Source organism: Lynx canadensis, chromosome A2, assembly GCF_007474595.2.
Source record: "Lynx canadensis isolate LIC74 chromosome A2, mLynCan4.pri.v2, whole genome shotgun sequence".
Lineage (NCBI taxonomy): Eukaryota > Metazoa > Chordata > Mammalia > Carnivora > Felidae > Lynx > Lynx canadensis.
Genome location: NC_044304.2, coordinates 2,563,423 through 2,582,302, shown reverse-complemented (window position 1 = coordinate 2,582,302; position 18,880 = coordinate 2,563,423). Strand labels below are relative to the sequence as shown.

The window sequence follows — 18,880 nt, the reverse complement described above, 5'->3', positions numbered from 1 at the left end:
CGGATAGCTTAGAGCCAGGAGCCTCCTTCACATTCTGTGTCTCCCTCTGTGCCCCTCCCCTCGTAGCACTCTGTGTCTCAAAAATAAATAAACGTTAAAAAAAAAATTGTTTTAAGTAACAACAGGACCTAGATGCCTTAATAGCCGTGGCCTGCTTGGGCGTTCCAGTTCAACTCAGAAAACTTGTATAATTTTCTGACATCAGTGCAGCCCAGCGTAAAAGAACAAACACTCCCCAGAGTTTGCATTCGTTCTGCCAAACTTGCTCAAGTTGAGTAATGCATGGACCCCTTTTATAGCAAAAGTATTTGTCCAGGATTTCCAATCCAAGAAACGCTGCTTTGAAAGGTCCCGTTTGTAATGTTCGAAGATTAGTGTTCAGATACTGTCAAAGATACATGTGCATTTTGAAAGTTGCAAGGCCAGGGGCGTCTGGGTGGCTCAGTTGGTTAAGCGTCCGACTTCAGCCCAGGTCATGATCTCTTGGTTTGTGAGTTCGAGCCCCGCGTCGGGCTCTGTGCTGACAGCTCGGAGCCTGGAACCTGCTTCGGATTCTGGGTCTCCTTCTCTCGCTGCCCCTCCCCTGCTCATGCTCTGTCTCTCAATAATAAATAAATGTTAAAAAAAAAATTAAAAAAACAAAGTTACAAGGCCAGACCCCCCCCCCACCTTAGTCCACATCCCATGAAAAGCAGGTTTGTTATCAAGAGGTGGTCTTCTGAAAGTCCTCCCCACCAGCAGCCCCACTCTGCGCCTTGGCTCCAAGCAGAGCATGCAAAGCTAGCATTTAGGACGATGTCATGAAGTACTCCCAAGACAAACATTTGAAGAGCTTCCAACTAGAATATCAAGTACCATCCTCTGGGGTGGGCTGGGGGAGCTTGGAACAGGACTTCAGGGTCTTCCAGACCTGCCTGCTGTGGTCCATCCTCCTCACGAGTCCAGCAGGGACTCCACCAGCGTGCCCCCCCCCGCCCCCAGCCCATCTGTCCCTGCTCAGAGCCCTCCTGTGACACCCCGGCACCCACAGAACAAAGCTGCACCAACCTAGTTCAGATCCCAGCTCCCTGTTGCCTCGTTGGGGCTGTGGGGGCACTGCTTATTGAAGTGACTTTCCATCTCTGAGCCCCAGTTTTTACTGTCTGTAAAATGGGTTGACGTTTAATTCGTGGAGTTATCCAAGTTTTTTTTTTTTTTTTAACTTAACCCTTGAAACACATAGGTATTCGTTTCGAGCGATGGAATATGATGGTCGCTCTCAAGGGTCGGCCCAGCCTCAAGGCTCTTCATTCTCCGACCTGGTTTCAATTCGTCGCCTTCCGTCGCCTTCCGGAGCAGTCTGGACTCAACCGACGACCTCGCAGCTTCACGCCGGCACCGGCTTGAGACCTCGCTAGCGTGGCTGGCCTCCCCTGGCCCCGCCCCCAGACCACGCCTCCTCTTGATCCCTCCCTGGGGGCCCCGCCCACGTCGGCTCCACTTTCCCTCGGAGCCCATTGTTCTTGGTCCCGCCTCCCCAGGCTCCGCCCCGCTCGCAGTTCCTGGTTCGCTCTGGCTCCGCCCACGGCCCCTAGCCCCGCCCCCCACCAAGGCGCGAGGACCCACGTGGGGCTACCCCTAGCACTGCCTAAAGGGCGAGCCCCCAACCCCGGAGACGAAAGTCCGGCAGAAGTCCGTCACGCGGGCCACGTTTGAGGGCAGTAGGGAAGTTACGGGGAGTCGGAGTCCCCGCGGGATGGGGCGGCGAGATAGGTTTCCATCTCCCGGCTCAGGCGCGGACGGGGCAGCCAGGCGCGCGCCGCAGGGGAAGAAGGCCCCCGGCGCAGGCCCCGGATATTTGTGTCAGCTCTGCCGCCACCGTCTCAGCTGATGGGTCGGGACACACGCTCGCGCTCGCGGTCGGCTGGTCGCAGGGGCCGCAGGCAACGGAGCGGGAGTCGGAGCCGAAGTCGGAGCGGGAGCCATGAGCGGCGAGACCGCCGGCGCCGGGACGACGAAGTACGGCGCAGGCGGAGGCGGCAGAGCCGGGAGCGCAGGTAGGGGTCTCTGCGTGAACAGCGCTGGGGATCCGGCTCCCGCCCTCGGGGAGCCAGAGACCCACGGATTAGTCAGAGAGGGCTCCCTGGAGAAGGGGACGTCCGAGTACGAGTCGCAGTTCGCCAGGCAGCGAAAGGAAGGCGAGCGGCGTTCCAGGCAGGGCACCTGGTGGTCGGAGGGAACGGAAGGAGCGCAGCGAGCGAGGCGGGACGGGAAGGGGAGTAGGAGACGAGGTCGGGGCGGTAAGAGGAGACCGGATCGTGCAGTTTAGTGTGCCGTGGTGACGGGGTTGGCCGTTACTCGGAGGCAGGTAGGGAGCCATGGGGGAGGTTTTTGAGCAGAGCGATGGGGTCTGACTGACTTTGTGGAACTTCCTCCGGTTTTCGCGTAGAAAAGGCGACTGAGGAGGCTGGCTGGAATGACAACGGGGAGGGGGAGGAGGAGGAGGACGGTGCAGTTGTCTAGGCAACAGACGGCGGTGGCTGTCAGAGAGGAGGCAGTGGGAGGCTCGGTGGGGAAATGGGTAGGTCTGAGAGGGAATTCATGAGTCGGGGCGGCAACACTTGCTCTTGGAAGTGGGTGTCAGACGAAAGAACTGTTGATGACAGGAGGCAGGACTGGGTTGACTCCTGGGACCTGGGTCTCAGCTTCCACGCGGCCAGCAGCCCCTTTCTTTTGGACATGGGACACCTGTCCACATTTGACTGGAGTCTCCTCCCGCATAGAGGGACGAGAACGGTGCCAGGGACCAACTTCCAGACCTAGGTCCCGGGATGTGACCCGTGACGTTCAGGCCAGTCCCTGCCCCACTGTGGCCCAGGTTTCCTCAAGATCTCCATGGGGGCTTTCCCAGCATGCCCAGTCTCCCGTCCCTTGGCCTGTTCACCCCATGGCCAGAGTGGCTGTAGTCAGACATGGTTGATTTCCCTCTACATTTGAGAAGGTGGTTTTTCCTTTTTTGAGTCTCCTAAGATCATTGCAACCCAAGAATTCCAAAAAGTTACAAGCCTGTGACTCCAAGACTCCATAGCCTGTGAACCAAGAATAGTTTTTACGTTTTTATTATTTTTTTTCTTTAATGTTTGTTGTTAGAGAGAGAGACTGACAAAGGGCGAGCAGGGGAGGGGCAGGAAGAGAGGGAGACACAGAAACGGAAGCAGGCTCCAGGCTCCGAGCTGTCAGCGCAGAGCCCGATGTGGGGCTCGAACTCAGGAATGGGGAGATCATGACCTGAGCCGAAGTCGGACGCTTAACTGACTGAGCCACCCAGGCGCCCCAGTTTTTACGTATTGAAATGGTGAGGAAGAAGTCAAAAGTAGTATCTCATGACGTGGAAATTGTATGAGATCTCCGAATATATTCAGGTTTTGGCGTGCACAAGTGAAAGTGTATTGGGACCCAGCCATGTCCCTTTGTTCCTGTCTGTCCGGGGCTGCTTCTGCAGTAGGGACAGCACAGTGGTGTCCTAGACTGTCTGGCTCTTTACAGAGAATGCTTGCTGACCCTGGTTGGGGTCCCTGGTGTTGGTGTTTTTCCCCGCTGGTTCACGTACAGCAGGAAGCCTTGTCATGCCTGCATGTTTTTCGTTTGCTGTTTTCTGGTGTTTGAGTTACAAGAATCAGCCATCCTGGGTCTGTAATTCGAGTCGATGTGGTTTATAAAAATTTGACCGGATGCGTAGTCTGCGTGTAGGGACTCCCGAGAAATTGGTTTCCAGGGCGTAGGCTTTTTCACCGAGCTTCATAGGTGGGGCATTTAACAAAATGAAGAGATTCGGTTGTTGCTGTACACGTTCAAAGGGCCCTGAGCATTAAAGAATCTATCTCTAGGGCTCGCACATTCCATCCCCTGCCCGGTGTTTTTCCCTGGCTCTTCAGTCCCGAGACGCTTACTCCAGTTCCCTCTCGCCCAGCTTGCGGGACCAGTGTAGACACCACCTTCTCCTGTAAGCTCTCTCTTGTCGCCTTGGACAGATCAGGTCCTCTGGTTCCTCCACTTAGAGCTTCTGTGCCGTCTGGCCCCAGCCTGCCTCGCTGCCCTCCCTTCCTTCCTCACTCCCCCCCTGTTCACGCTCTTCTCCAGCCACATGGGCCTCCACACTGCTTCTTGAACACGCCGAGTAAATTCCTGCCCCAGGGCCTTTGCTCTTGCTGTGACTGCTGCCCAGATCACTTTCCCCCTGTGGCCCCCTCCCCCACATCGTCCAGTTGCCTCCTCAGATCTCCATCCACTAACGCTCAGTCACTCTTCTTTGTGACTCGTGGCACTGCCGAGGGTCACGCTGCGTGTTTATCTGTTGACGTGAGCCTCCCAAAGGCGGGGGCCGTGGGTGGCACTGCTGGTCACCGCTGTGTCCCCAGAACCTAGAACGGCGCCTGGCATAGCAGGGGCTCAGTGAACACCTGCCGAACAAAAGACTGGCGGCGAGCGCACCTTTGCGGGTTCCCTCCCCAGGTCGGGTTCGGACGAACACCGGTGGCGGCGGCGGCGAAGGCGGCAGAGCCGGAGTCCGCTGCCCCCACGCTGGCGCTCACGGGGCCGGTCCTCCCAGTCTGACTCCGATGACGAGCGCCAGGAGCAGCAGGGGGGCCGGTGGGCCCGCCGGCGGCGGACGCGCTCTTGGTCCCCGGGCTCCTCGGCGTCCGGCTCGGCCTCCCCGGACCGCTCCCAGAGCCCTCGGGAGGCGGCGGCGGCCCTGAGCCACCAGCACAGCCTGCAGGAGCGGCTGCGGCTGCGGGAGGAGCGGAAGCAGCAGGAGGAGTTGATGAAGGCCTTCGAGACCCCCGAGGAGAAGCGGGCCCGGCGGCTGGCCAAGAAGGAGGCCAAGGAGAGGAAGAAGCGGGAGAAGATGGGCTGGGGGGAGGAGTACATGGGCTACACCAACACCGACAACCCTTTCGGCGACAACAACCTCCTGGGCACCTTCATCTGGAACAAGGTGAGTCCGGGGCGGCGCCCGGCGCGCGGCCCGGGTGGGTCGCTGCCCTCAGGGGTGTCTTCCGTCCGCACGCGCGCTCACGAGCCCCGGCCTCTGGGGCCTTTGCGTCGCTCGCCCAAGGCGGGATTCCGGTTACAGATGCTCCGTGGTCCCCGTCGCCAACACCTCGTTCTCGACGAAAGTCACACACGGTCCCTTACCCGCCAGTCCCGCCTCGCGCGCGCTTGCGACTGAGAGCACGGGCGTTCCCTCCCTCCCAGCCCTGGAGGCTGCGCCTCTGCGCCCTGTGCCTCTGTGTCCCGCTCTCTGCCTTCTTCCGAGGACACCAGTCATCAGCTTGGAGACTGTTTAGGTCCCACGTAACCTCGTCTTAACTAATTACACCCGCAGAGACCCTGTTCTAAAGATCTCCACGGGTTCCCGGGCCGGTGAATGGACGGATCTTTTTGGACATAGCTTCACGCTAACCCAGCACCCATTCGTCGGGGGTGAGAGGGGGCAGGGAGGGCCTGGGGGGGCGAGAGCAGGCGGCCACGGTCAGATGCCAGGGGTCCGCCGCTCACCGCATGCGCTCCAGGCACCGTCTCTTGCCTTTGTCTCGAACACACAGCCCACCTCGGGGCGCCTGTGCTCGCCATTCCCCGACCCGGGACCGTCCCCACCTCTTTCTCTGGCTGGTTCTTTCTCCTTCCTGAGGATCTCAGCTCACCCGTTCCCGCCTCTGAGGGCCTGCCCGGCCCCCTCGGCCCCACGGGTGCTCTTCCTCTGGGCGCGGCCTCGCCCTCCCTAGCACTTTACTAGCAAACGTGTGCCGTGCGCCCGCTGGTGCTGGAGGCCGTGTGGGCCCTGGCGGGCGTCAGCGAGCAGGAGAGAGATCCCCGCGGAGCCAGCCGTCTCGTGGGGGAGAGCCTGTCGAGAAGCAGATTAGCAGAGCGCGCAGAGGAGAGAAGGCAGGCAGGTGTCGGGATGCCCTGGCTGTAGTTTGAAATCAGCCAGTCCCGGGGCGCGTGGGGGGCTCAGGCGGTTGAGCGTCTAACTTCGGCTCAGGTCACGATCTCACGGCTTGTGAGTTCGTGAGTTCAAGCCCCACGTCGGACTCTCTGCTGTCCTGTGTCTTCCTCTCCCTCTTCCTCTCCCAACTCGTGAGTGTGCATTCCCTTCCTCTCTCTTCCCCTCTCTCTCCCCCTCTCTTTCTCCCCCTCAAACGTAACATAAACATTAAAAGTAGAATAAGTCAAGCCATGAGGCACCTGTGTAGCTCAGCTGGTTGAGCACCCGACTCCTGATTTCGACCCAGGTCATGATTTCACAGTCATGAGATCGAGCCCAAGTAGGCCTCTGCCCTGAGCGTGGCGCTCGCTTGAGATTCTCTCTCTCCCTCCCTCCCTCCCCCTCCCCAGCCCCTCTCCCCCATTTGCGCTCACTCATCCAAAAATTAAAAAAGTGGGTCCAGAGAGGTGTCGTTGCGAAGCTGACATCTAAACACGGGGTCTGATCCGTAACGTGTGATTCCTGCCAGGCCGTGAGCTCCACAGGGCAAGCTGTGTCCCCAGAGCCTGGCTCACGGTCGGCACTCAGTGAGCGTCAAATGAGCGAGCTTGGTGTGATTTGCACGCGCGTGTGCTCAGACATTTTCCCTAGTGTTTCTTGGAGCCGCAGAGGCCCTGGGGAGTTGGCCCCACGGGAGGCCATCGGCCCCTCCTGTGACAAGCACGTGGGGGGTCGGCCCCCGCTCAGCCTCTGAGGCCTCTCCGGACAGGCCCACGGTTTGGGCAGCACCACGCGCTTGTCCCCCCGTCCCGGGGCCACGGGCTGGCGGAGTGGGCAGGCGCGGTGCCGAGCATCAGCACGCGCTCTGTGCCCGGCCTTGCTCACAGCGCTCTCCGTGAGCCGACTCTCCCTGCCGCGGCCACCCGAGGTCTCCCGTGGTGAGTGACGGAGCATGATTGGAACCGGGCCATCCAGCTTTGCGTCCGTGCCCTGGGCCGCCGTTCTGCGTGGCCGTAGGGGCGAGAAGTCCGGTCACCGTTAACGCCTGAGGCGGCAGCCCAGGCTGAGGCTGGGGAGGCCAGGGGGTGGCACGGGCGTCAAGGGGTGGCCCCAAACCAGGCAGCGCAGGTATGTGTGTGTGGGGGGGGGGGGGGCGGGGGGCGTCCTCGAACAGCCCTCGGAGCCGGGTCGGTGGGGGAGCGCTCATCCGGAAGTGCGGGCTTGGCACCCGGCTAGGGCAGCAGCTGTGATGTCGGAGTCCTCGAGGGGTCTGCAGACCCTGCGCCCCGAGCGCCCTCCAGGAGGTGAGGACACGGGGAAGGAGTGTTTGTTGTGGGGCGTGGTGTCCCAGGGGTCGGTGAGCACGGGGACCACAGTGCCCCTCCTAGCGACGCGGGCTTTCCGGCGCTGTCCCGCCCCTGCCCGCTCGCATCGGGCGTCGGACCTGCCGAGGGCGTGAGCACCCCGAGCTGGCCCAGCCGGTCTTCTGCGTGCGGCAGCCTGGCAGGTCCCGGGTGGGGTGCTCCCGTGAGTGACGCTCGGGAGCCCCCGGGGCGGGCGGCCACCTCCCCGCTGCACGTTACTGCAGGTGCTGCCCGTGCCGGAGGCTGCTCTAAGCGGTCCTGTCGCGCTGGTTCTGGGAACGCCAAGGGGGCTGCGTCTTCGGAGGAAGTCAGGGCGCTGTGGCCGCAGGCACGTCGCTCCTCGGGGCCGGGCCCCCTTACCTGCAAAGCCGCCGCTCGGCCTGCCGGATCCGCGTCTGGATCTTGGAGGGGGCGGCACAGAGGACCCCGGGGCGGCGCCCGGGAAGGCGGGACGGAGGCGTGTCTGCTCAGCGGGCATGTGCTTGGCCCTTCCAGGCCCTGGAAAAGAAGGGGATCGGCCACCTGGAGGAGAAGGAGCTGAAGGAGCGGAACAAGAGGATCCAGGAGGACAATCGCCTGGAGCTGCAGAAGGTGGGGCTGCCCCTGGAGGCCTGCACGGGCCGGGCCTTCCCTCGCGAGGGCCTGAGGCTGGCCCTCCCCGGCTTGAGTGAAGGACCGACCCGGTGGGCGGACACAGAAACCCCCGGGCAGGCTGGCTTCAGACACGGTTGGATCCAGGGGTGCGGGCTGCGTCTCCGACAAGCCGTCTCCTCCACCTCTCCGAGGGCCCCGAGACTTCTGGGCCTTGCTCTCAGACGCCTCCTTCGGGGGGGGGGGGGGGGGGCAGAGTGGTCTCGGCTGCTCCTGGCTGCCGCGTCTCCAGCAGAAAGAAGCTCCTCGGCCCTAGGGTCCGTCTGAGGCCTCGGGCTTCCCTGGCCGGTCCGCGTCCAGGGCCGGGGCCAGGCCCGGGCTGTAGTCCCACTCCGGACCCCAGGGTCCCCCGTGGCCCCAGAGGGTGCGGGGCAGGCCCGCCTGCAGCACCCCGCCCTCCCCATGCGCCTGCAGGTGAAGCAGCTGCGGCTGGAGCGGGAGCGGGAGAAGGCCATGCGGGAGCAGGAGCTGGAGATGCTGCAGCGGGAGAAGGAGGCCGAGCACTTCAAGACGTGGGAGGAGCAGGAGGACCACTTCCACCTGCAGCAGGCCAAGCTGCGGTGCGCCCCGCCCCCGCCCCCGCCCCCGCCCGGAGCCCCGTCTGCCCCGGGGCCTTTGCACGGGCCCTTTGCTCCGCTTGCAACCTCCCGCCCTTCGGATTTCCACCCGCTGCCTCCCCGGGGAGTCCCTGCCTGCCCCTTGCTGCGTGCACCACTTCCTGTTTGCTCCTCCCTCCAGCCTGTCACTGATGCCCCCCCCCCATCTCCCCCGGTCTCCCGCATTGAGTCGTGTGCCGAGGAGACCTCCGAATGATCCTTGCTCCGTGTCGCGGTGCCACACGAGCTGAGCGAGGTGCCGGGCCCCTCGCGGTACCGACCGTGGCCCTCCCTCTGCACGCTGCAGCCCGCGGGGCCACGTGCTCATCAGCCCCGTTTACAGACGGGGAACACGAGGTTCCTGGGGGCAGGGGAACGCCTGAGGCCGCACGGCAGGTGTCTGAGCCTCGGTGGCACGTGTGCACCAGGAGTCTGCTCCCAGCCCCTCTGTCCTGCTGCCCACCAGCTGCACCAGCCCCCGGGGCTCGGACCTACCTGGTTCCGGGGCTCCCCTGGGGTAGAACACGTGTCCGTTTCTGACCCGCGTCCCCCTGGGTGTGGCACTGATGCTTCAGACCTTTCTCTGCCCCTCTGGCCCCGGCCTGTGTCTTCCGACCGCCCAATGCCCCCTCTTCCGAGAAGACCTCCTTGTCCCCCACCCCCTGCAGGCCAGGCTCTTCCCCTGGCGCCCACACGAGCCACCCCCCCCCCCCGAAGCAGGGTCCTCAGGAGGTGGGGAGGGGGGCCTCCTGGGCTCTGACGCCACCTCCCTGCTCCCCGGCAGCTCCAAGATCCGCATCCGGGACGGGAGGGCCAAGCCCATCGACCTGCTGGCCAAGTACATCAGCGCCGAGGACGATGACCTGGCCGTGGAGATGCACGAGCCCTACACCTTCCTCAACGGCCTCACCGTCGCGGACATGGAGGACCTGCTGGAGGACATCCAGGTGCTGCCCGCCCCCCCTCCTCCCCCTCCCCCCCACCCCCCTCCTCCCCCTCCCCCCCACCCCCCTCCTCCCCCTCCCACCCCCCTCCCGCGCCTCACCGCCCCTCACCGCCCCTCCGTACCTTCCGCCTCCAGGTGTACATGGAGCTGGAGCAGGGCAAGAACGCGGACTTCTGGCGGGACATGACCACCATCACGGAGGACGAGATCGCCAAGCTCCGCAAGCTGGAGGCCTCGGGCAAGGGCCCAGGTAGCCCCGCGCAGCGCGACCAGAGAGCGCCCGCCATGCTCTTGGGGGGCCCGTATCTGGGCGCCGGCGCGCTGGGAGCTGTCTGAGCCCGGGGCTCTCCGCCTGCCTCGGTTTCCCCATCAGGGATCTTCCAGGCCTCTCCGGGAGCCACCAGGGGGCAGCGGCGGGCTGCGGCAGGAGCGGCAGGAGCTTGGCCCCCGCGGCTCCCCCTCAGGTGGGGGGCTCAGCCCAGGGCGGGGGCTCCCTTCCTTCAAAGATCGCTTAGCGTCTGCGCTGGGCTTCCCGGGAGTGGCGCCAGCAGGGGCCTGTTTTGTTCGGTTTCAGGTTTTTGCCAGAAGCTTGGTGTGTTCGAGGGAGGGCGGCACCCCGCTTGTCCACTTGTGCGGGAAGCCCCTAGAGCCCCGGTCTCTTGAATCTGCTGTGCTTTCCTAATTCGCTCTCCTTTCCCTCCAGAGGGTTCCGCGCGGTGTCCAGGGAGGTGACCCTCGGGGGGTGGGGGAGGGTCGTCCTGGGCCCTGACCCCCCCCCCATTGTCAGGAGCCCCCCCAGTCGTGACAGCCACAGATGTCCCCAGACATCACCTGGTGTCCCCTGGGGGCAGGATCACCCTGGGTGAGACCCCTGTTCTAGAAGCTGATGACCGACCGTGCTCCTCCCTCTTCCACCCCTTCCACCCCCAGGGGCCTCGAGTGCCTGCCCCCCACCCCTCCCCCAGGCCCATGTAAATGCCCTTGTGGCTCAGCCCAGGTTGGGGGGATGGCTTCCTCTTAGGAAAAGGAGGAATGTCTTTCGTCATGTTTGTTTAAGTGCTGTTTTGTTTCCCTGCGCCCTCTCAGCCAGCACATCCTGCAGTAACTTCTGGAGAAAGAAGGAAATCCTTTGCTCTGGGAAACGTGCGGAGCGATTTCCCTTGGGGGCAGTGAGGCCCTGGGTGTAGACCTCTGGGTGGAAGGGCCCTGACTGCCACAGGTGTGGCTCTGGGCACAGATCCAGGCCCGGGCCTCCCGCGGAACTGGCGAGGCGGCCAGACCCCTCAGAGGGTCCCCTCAGCGACCCCGGGCCTCCTTCCCCCTCGTCCCTGTGCGCGTCGTCTATCACCCCGCACTGCCTCCTCACTCTCTCGTGTTGGAGCCCCTCTTTACTACCCCACGTCCCCCTTTCTTGCGCTTTGTCCCCTCGTCGTGTGGGACACCATCCTCAGTAAATTGTGGGGGAAGGCGGGAAGTTCTCGGACATCGTGTAGTTCGGGAAACGGGTCACGTCTGTGCTCTGCCAGGTGACGGGGGCGGGGCGCTCCCCAGACACAGAAGACCCTGACCCACCGGCTGTGGAAGAGCGAGGGCCACCCTGCCGGGGGTCCCCTGCGCCGAGTCCCCCGTCGTCTCTTGCCAGCTGCCGATTCGCCCCCTTCTGTGGCCACTTCCCTTCTCTCAGTGACAGCGGAGCGGAGGCCCTTCCGTCCACTGTCCCTCCTCCCCTGTCCTGGCTGGGGTCCCAGCTGGCTCCGGGTGTCCTCAGAGATGCGCTTGTGTTTCTGTTTCTCTTCTCGGCCTGATTTCCAAGATCGTTCCCGGAGACGCGCAGAGTGCTGTGTGTTGTGCTTGTAAATTCAGTTGGGCTTTTTCTTTCGTCTTTAACGGGAAAGTCTACCTGTACGTGGGTGCGCGGCAGTGTGGGTGTTGCGGCGGGGGGCCCCGTCACCATTCCCTGTGGCTTCTCCCCAAGCTGCTGTCCCAGAGCCCTCCGTCCCCCGCCTGGACCCAGTCGGGCCCCGCGGGATGCTCGGGCGGCATCGGAACCCGCGACTCGATCTCTACACCGCGGTGTGGCAGAGCAGGGCTTGTGGGGGTGCGCACGGGGTGCGGCCCTGCCGGCGGGAGGCAGTTTCGGTGCCCTGACGTGTCTGTGTGGTCTGAGACAGGGCTGCCTGGGGCCATCCAGGTGTCGGCAGAGGGGACGAGTGTCTAGATGCTGACTCGGGGGGCCCACGGTGGTTGCCTAGCTCCGCTGGAGCCAGTGTGTGGTGGCCGTGGTGTCAGAAGCCGGTTCTTAGCCGGGAGCACGTGTCACTTGCACCCCGCACGTGCCAGAAGCTGCGCGCCGAGTTCTCGCAGGGCTAGGAGGCAGCAGTCAGAAGCCCAGCAGGGTCCCTGCCCTGGGGAAGCCACTAATCAGGCATCCAGGCCGAGGGGAGCAACCTGGTGGTCCAGGGAAGGCTTCCCGGTCCACAGGGCTCTCGACTGGTGGGGTCTGGGAGGCAGGCTGGATGAGGAAGAGCTCGTTACTGCTGGAAAGCAACGTATGTGCAAAGGCCCCGGGGCAGGGCTCAGTGTGTTTGAGGAGCAACAAGGAGGCTGCAGGTAGGGTCAGGTGGCACCCAGCCCCGCCCTCAGGGGCTTCGCGGTCTGGAGCCGGGGCATGTCCCTGTGTCCCCAGCTAAATCTGGACGGGACCGAGAAGGGGCGGGCTTGCCTTCCCGGGGCGGTGTCAGGATTTCCCGCAGTGCCTGGGAAAGGAGCTGCTCTCCTTACTGGGGAAAACTGAGGCCCAGAGAGCGTGAACTATTTACCCAAGATGACACAGCTGAGACTAACAGGGCAAAATCCGAACTCCTGACAGTCTGGCTGGCGGGCGATCCGTCCCTCCTCGCTCTTCCAATGCGGGTGGGGGCGCAGTGGTGGCTGGGAGTTGGCAGAGCCGGATGCCAGGCTGAGAAACGTCCGCCCAGCAACCCCAGCCCCACTCAGAACCTTCCCGACTAGGGTCCGCGGCCCCGTGCCAGCTCCGTGTTACCAGGGTCCAGCCAGGGTCAGGGGAGGAGCCGTGTGGGCCAAGGGAAGGGTCGGGAGCCCTGCCGCTGCCCCCTCCCCCCGCTGAGCGCCCCCCCCCCCCCCCCGCAGGTGAGCGGCGAGAAGGGGTCAACGCCTCGGTCAGCTCTGACGTGCAGTCGGTCTTCAAGGGGAAGACGTACGGCCAGCTGCACGTCATCTTCCAGGGCATCGAGGGCAAGATCCGGGCCGGGGGCCCCAACCTGGACATGGGCTACTGGGAGAGCCTGCTGCAGCAGCTTCGAGCCCACATGGCGCGCGCCAGGTCAGCGTCACATCACGCCGGCGTCACTGACGCCGGGGGCCCTGGGGAGCCGCCCCGCCCCTCCGGCCTCTGGACACGCACGCTGGGGGCGGGGCCTGCGCAGGAGGTGGGGGGGGTCAGCTGGCGTCACGCGGGCCCCAGGCCCCCTGTTCCCTGTACACCCCCCCCCCACCCCGCGCGCCTTCTGCCCACTGCACACCGTCCGTGTACAGATTCTCAGCGTGTTTGGCCGCGCTGTGTAAACACGGCCCTGTGTGCTGCTAACTGCGGCGGCGTCTCTAAGTTTATTCTCCTCGCCGCCCCCGCCCCCGCGTCCCGTGTGCCGTTCAGCCCGGCTCGGTGGCTCGTGAGGCGCACGAGTCCCCCGGTCCCCCGTTCAGGGACTCGGTCCTCCCAGCAGGGTCTGTGGCCTTGAGTCCCAAACCCGGACCCAGACGCCCCAAGCCACCCCCACCCTCCACAGCCCTGGCCTGGGGGGGGGGGGGGAGGCGGTGCTGCGGCTCCCCCAGGCTCCAGGTCCTCTCTCTGAGCGAAAGGGGGTCATGAGGTCGGCGGGGGGGGGGGGGGGGGGACAGGGCCCCGGGCGTGGGGGTGACCGCCGGCCGGCGTTGCAGGCTCCGCGAGCGGCACCAGGACGTGCTGCGGCAGAAGCTGTACAAGCTGAAGCAGGAACAGGGTGTGGAGAGCGAGCCTCTGTTCCCCATCCTCAAGCAGGAGCCCCCGTCGCCCGGCCACAGGTAGGTCGCCCGAGGTCCCCCCTCCACCCCGCAGCCGGGGACCTCCTCAGGCCCCGCCCCTCCCCCGCCGCGACCCCTCCCGTCTCAGCGTCTCCTCCTCCGCAGCCTGGAGCCTGAGGACCCTGCCCCGACCCCACCCGGGCCCTCCTCCTCCGAGGGGGGCTCGGGGGAGCCGGAGGCGGAAGGGGCGGCCCCCGCGGAGGGCGAGGCGGACGGGGAGGCTGTGCTCATGGAGGAGGACCTGATCCAGCAGAGCCTGGACGACTACGACGCGGGCAAGTACAGCCCCCGGCTGCTCACGGCCCACGAGCTGCCGCTGGACGCGCACGTGCTGGAGCCCGACGAGGACCAGCAGCGCCTGCAGCTGTCCCGGCAGCAGCTGCAGGTCACAGGTGAGGGCCGCGCGGGGAGACGCGTCCCCGAGCCCCCGGGGGGGGGGGGGGGCCCTGGGCCCGCACGCAGAGGTTCCCCGCCCGCCTCCGGTCTCGGGGGAGGGGGGGGGGACCCGCTGTCGGGGACCACCAGGTCGCGCGGCCCGGGAGGGGCGGCTGACGCGCGCCCCGCCCGCAGGGGACGCGAGCGAGAGCGCGGAGGACATCTTCTTCCGGCGGGCCAAGGAGGGCATGGGCCAGGACGAGGCGCAGTTCAGCGTGGAGATGCCGCTGACCGGCAAGGCCTACCTGTGGGCCGACAAGTACCGGCCGCGCAAGCCCCGCTTCTTCAACCGCGTGCACACGGGCTTCGAGTGGAACAAGTACAACCAGACGCACTACGACTTCGACAACCCGCCGCCCAAGATCGTGCAGGGCTACAAGTTCAACATCTTCTACCCCGACCTCATCGACAAGCGCTCCACGCCCGAGTACTTCCTGGAGGCCTGCGCCGACAACAAGGACTTCGCCACCCTGCGCTTCCACGCGGGGCCGCCCTACGAGGACATCGCCTTCAAGATCGTCAACCGCGAGTGGGAGTACTCCCACCGCCACGGCTTCCGCTGCCAGTTCGCCAACGGCATCTTCCAGCTCTGGTTCCACTTCAAGCGCTACCGCTACCGGCGGTGACGGCCGGGGCCCCTCCCGGGCTGGCCGCCGCCTCTCCCCGCGCCCACGCCCGCCTTCCCCGGGGGAGCGCGCCTGGGACAGCGGAAGGCAGGCCGGCCAGGCCGGCCCGGGGTCCTCACACGCAGGACGGGCCGGGGGAACTGAGGCCCGAGCCCTGCCCCCACGGCACCTGCCCTGGGCTGGGGGTGCCAGGCCTTGGGGGGGTGGGGGGGGGAGCGCGAGTCCAGGGCGGCTGCGGGACCCCGCCTCCCTCCACCCCCACCCCCACCCCCCCCACCACCCCCCCCCCCCCCCCCCCGCACTCTGGTCCCCCATCCGGCCCCGCCCCGGTGCTGGTGCGGGTCAGGCCTCCCCGGCCTCTGTGCGTGCAGCTGCGGTGCCCCCATCTGGCCCGGGTGCCCCCCCCCCACCCCCCGCCCACGCTGGGACAGCCGTGCTCCCGGAGATCCTCTCCCGGCCACCACGGAGCTGCGTCCGCGTTTCTGCGGGCCTGACAGGTGCGGCCGCCGCTGGGTCACACGCTGCCAGCGGTGGGGGAGGGGGCGCCCCAGGACCGTGTCTTTCAACGTTTTGTTACAGAGACGTCTCCGTGGGAAGGGGGGCCAGCCCCACCTGGGCTCCTCGGCCGCCCGGACGCCCCGGAAAGATTTTAGGTTGTTTCTCTAAAACGACTTTTTTTAAGGTGTGGGGAAATACCTTATTTTCACCTAATTGGCCTATTCAGGGAGTTGCACGTTTTTTTAATAAACACTTTATTTTAGAGTACTTCTAGATTTTCAGAAGCTCTGCAGACCGGCGACCCCCCCCCCCCCCCCCCCGGCCCCTCAGCCAGCAGTCCGGCCGGTAACGTCCTGGGGAGCCACGGCGGGCGCGTCGCAACCCAGGCACTCAGCACAGCCAGGGAGACCTTTTCTTGGTTAATTTTTTAGTTTTTAACTGTTGGCTTTATTGTTTTGGGGAGAGTGCGAGTGGGGGAGGAGCAGAGAGAGGGAGACAATCCCAAGCAGGCTCTGAGCTGTCAGCACAGAGCCCGATGCTGGGCCCAAAGTCCCAGGCGCCCTGAGAAAGACCTTTTAAAAACAACCATGACACTTCAAAATAGTCAGCAGCAGTAGCCCCTCAGGAAGCTTCTGGAAGTCCACAGGCCTTCTCGCCCCTGCCCCTCCCACAAGGAGCGGATGCTGGAAGGGGAGTAGCTGCCCTCCCAGGCCCCAGGGGATGACGGCGACGTCTGTGGTGTGGTCACCATGGTGGGGGTGAGGGCGGAGGGATGCTGTTCAGTACCTGCCCACCCCCCACGACAGGGAGGCATCTGGCCGGGGGTCCACAGCCAAGATGGACCCTCCCCAGGCCGCTGGTCACTCCCAGCTCTGCCCTCACACAAGGTCGCTGGGCAGCACGGTGTGTTGGCTCAGCCCGGAGGTGCGCCTGGTCAAGGGGCCTCTGAGCCGCAGACCCCGGCCCGCCCAAACCACGGTCCGCGGTGAGGAGCACCCGTTGTGGCCTCATATAGGGCACGGCTGTGCCCTTCAGACCCCCTGGCAGACGACATCACTTGACTGTCACAGCGATCTCAGAATCTCCTTTGGATCTAGGCGGTTGGCACCAGTTGGTTCCTGGCGGGTGCCGCTGTCCCTGAGGTCGCGACAGGCCCCTGGGAGCAGGGCTGAGTGGGGCGGGCCCAGGAGGCACTCTGGCCCCAGCTGGCTGCCTGCTCACAGGACGCCTAAGGCCTTTAACGGGCGCCATCCGGACCCCGCCTGGCTCCATGGGAGGGCGCGCGCTTCTGTCCTTATGAGGCCGCCCACATGCTCAGGCCTGGAAAGCGGCGGTCAGGGTTAGAATCCGGGTTTCTGCAGCTTGGAGAATCCCACCTCCCGGGCCACTGCCCATGTCCTGGCATCAGTTTCTCCCATCTGCTCCCCCGAGAGTCCCAGCCTCTCACATCCCCCTCTGCAGTCCTGGCGGGGTGACGACCCGGCCCTGGGGGGGAGACGGCTGCACTAGGAGGGAGAACGGAGTGGCCATCCCCCCGCCCCCTCCCGACCTGTGGGAGCTTAGAGCCAGGAGCCCCCCGGGGGAGGGAGGAGGGCTGGGCTCAGACACCCCCAGCTCAAGGTATGGCTACGGCGGGGGCAGGCAGTGGGTCTGGGGGACCCCGGAAGGAACACGAGGCTTTCCGGAGAAGGGGCACAGGCGCTGGGCAGGAAGGGGCTGCAGGTGAGCCCAGGGCAGGGCCACAGCCCAGGCCCTGGACTCCTCCCCGGGGCACTGGGGAGCCACAGCCGGTGAGTGAGTGAGCCGGACAGGGCCAGGCGCTAGGGGTCAGGGAGGCGCTTCAGGCAGACGGGAGGCACCGTGGCCCCCACCCTGGCCCAGGGTCCACCCGGGGCGTTAAGCTGCCCCCACCCCCCACCGGGTCGTTTTCCGCCCTTGGCTGTGGAGGCTAAGAATAGACCCTCCCTTCCTGGCCCCCACCGGAAACCACAGCCACGGGGGGCACATCCTGAGCCTGGCCTCGTTCCCACCGTCCGCTCCCCCCAGGCCATCTCCGCCCCTCCCAGGCCTCCCTAGCTGACTGAGCAGGGTGGGGTGGGGAGGCAGGGAGGACAGGAGGCGGTGGAAGTCACAGCTCCTGTTCAAATCCCACCCGCACGCGGCCGTGGACACATCATTTCTTCCCTCCGGACCTCAGTTTCCCCATCTTTTTTGTTTGTTCTTAAGATTTTTTTTAACGTAAGCTCTACACCTAACGTGGGGCTCGAACTCACAACCCTGAGACCAAGAGAGTTGCACGCTGCACCCACGGAGCCAGCCGGGCACGCCCCCCCCCCCCCCCCCCCCCCCCCCCCCCCCGTCTTTCCCCGTCTTCACAACGAGCGTCTCTCCCCGCCGCCGCGCAGAGCTGCCGCGAGGCCCGGGCCAAATGCGAGTCCAGTGCCCTCTTCCGATGCCTGCTGTGGCCGGTTCCCAGAAGGGACGTTGCCCTTGTTATCTCGGGCCAGAGGAAGTGGGGAGAGGACAGCCTCCCTCCAGCCCTGCGCCACAGCCGCTGCATCACATCTGCCTCCTTGCGATTCCCAGAAGCCGCACGCTCGGTCTCCTCTCTTAAGTTTTAAACGGGGAATGTCTGTCGCCACCGTGTCTCTCAGACCTGGCGAACTCCTGTCCATCCTACAAAGCCCCAGCCCTGACACTCCCCACCCCCCACCCCCGCCTCAGTTCCACCCCTTCCTGGCTCACCTCTGGGCCCTGCCTGACCACAGAAGGTGGTCTTTCTTTCTCCAGCCATGGGGGGGGCATCCTCGAGGGCAGGTCTGACTCCACATTGTCCTGCCACATGGGCTAGGACACAGAATTGCACTGGAAGAGGGTTGGAGGGTAGGAGAGTAGGCTTTACGGGGTGGGGGAGTCCTCTGAGCCAGGGCTCTGCCAGAGGCCGGAGTTGGGAGTTGGGGAGGTCCCCTACCGAGGAGGATTAGAGCTAATGGGCTCACTGCCTCAGGGCCTCAGACAATGGGATAGGGCAGGGGAGGGGCCTTCTGGAAGGATGCTGGGTGTGGGTAAAGGCTTGGAGGCCGGAAGGATGGTGGAGGGGCCGCCAGAGAAGGGGCGTCAGACGCGCAGGGGAGGGCGGGAGCACGTGGTCCTCACTCAGAGCCTGACCTCAGGCGACCCTCCCAGACCCCCAAGCACTGGGTGGGGCAGAGTCAAGGCCAAACCGGTCAGTCCTGGCCCACTCGGGGCCTAACGCGGGGCCAGTGAGGCCCAGGGGATCCCTCCACGCCCGAGTCCTGCCCTGCACGCAGCTTCAAGGGCTCCCGGACCCCCTTCACCCACCTAAGGACCGTCTAGCACAGGCCCGTGCTGTAGCCGTCCCCAGGCTGGTCACCCTCTGTTTTCGTGGCTGAGGAGACTGGCCCAGAGCCCTGGGTTGCGGCACCTGACACTGGAGGGTGGAGGCCAGGGGGGAACGGACCCCCTCACCGCAGGCGGCCCCCCAGGGGCGGTCCCTTCGCTGGTTTCACTGCCATCTCCAAGCCTTTGTCCTCACAGGACCCTCCCCCGGAATGCGACCACCCACCACGTCCCACCGACCTGCTCCAGGAAAGCCTGTCTCAGCAGGACGCCCGTCCTCCCCTCTGAACAGACCCCCCGCATTGATTAGGTACCTACTGTGTGCCAGGCCCAGCCCCACCAGGTTCACCGGCTTAGAG

At 65.1% G+C, this 18,880-nt stretch overlaps 1 protein-coding gene across 1 annotated transcript; it reads left to right on the top strand.

The window, feature by feature from the left end:
* Positions 1-1,829: 1,829 nt before the first annotated feature.
* On the top strand, positions 1,830-15,428 carry CACTIN (cactin, spliceosome C complex subunit). Its single transcript, XM_030336932.2, has 10 exons — positions 1,830-2,036; positions 4,492-4,975; positions 7,825-7,920; positions 8,395-8,540; positions 9,361-9,523; positions 9,658-9,772; positions 12,673-12,865; positions 13,480-13,602; positions 13,708-13,994; positions 14,173-15,428. Exons 1-10 carry the CDS (start codon positions 1,870-1,872, stop codon positions 14,661-14,663), a joined length of 2,265 nt encoding a protein of 754 aa, XP_030192792.1. The 5' UTR covers positions 1,830-1,869; the 3' UTR covers positions 14,664-15,428.
* The last annotated feature ends 3,452 nt before the right edge of the window (positions 15,429-18,880 follow it).

Coding starts and splice junctions, on each gene's coding strand:
- CACTIN (XM_030336932.2), top strand. CDS start 1,870: ATGGGTCGGGACACACGCTCGCGCTCGCGGTCGGCTGGTCGCAGGGGC. Junction 9,524..9,657: donor ACCTGCTGGAGGACATCCAG/GTGCTGCCCGCC, acceptor TTCCGCCTCCAG/GTGTACATGGAGCTGGAGCA. Junction 13,603..13,707: donor CCCCCGTCGCCCGGCCACAG/GTAGGTCGCCCG, acceptor CCTCCTCCGCAG/CCTGGAGCCTGAGGACCCTG.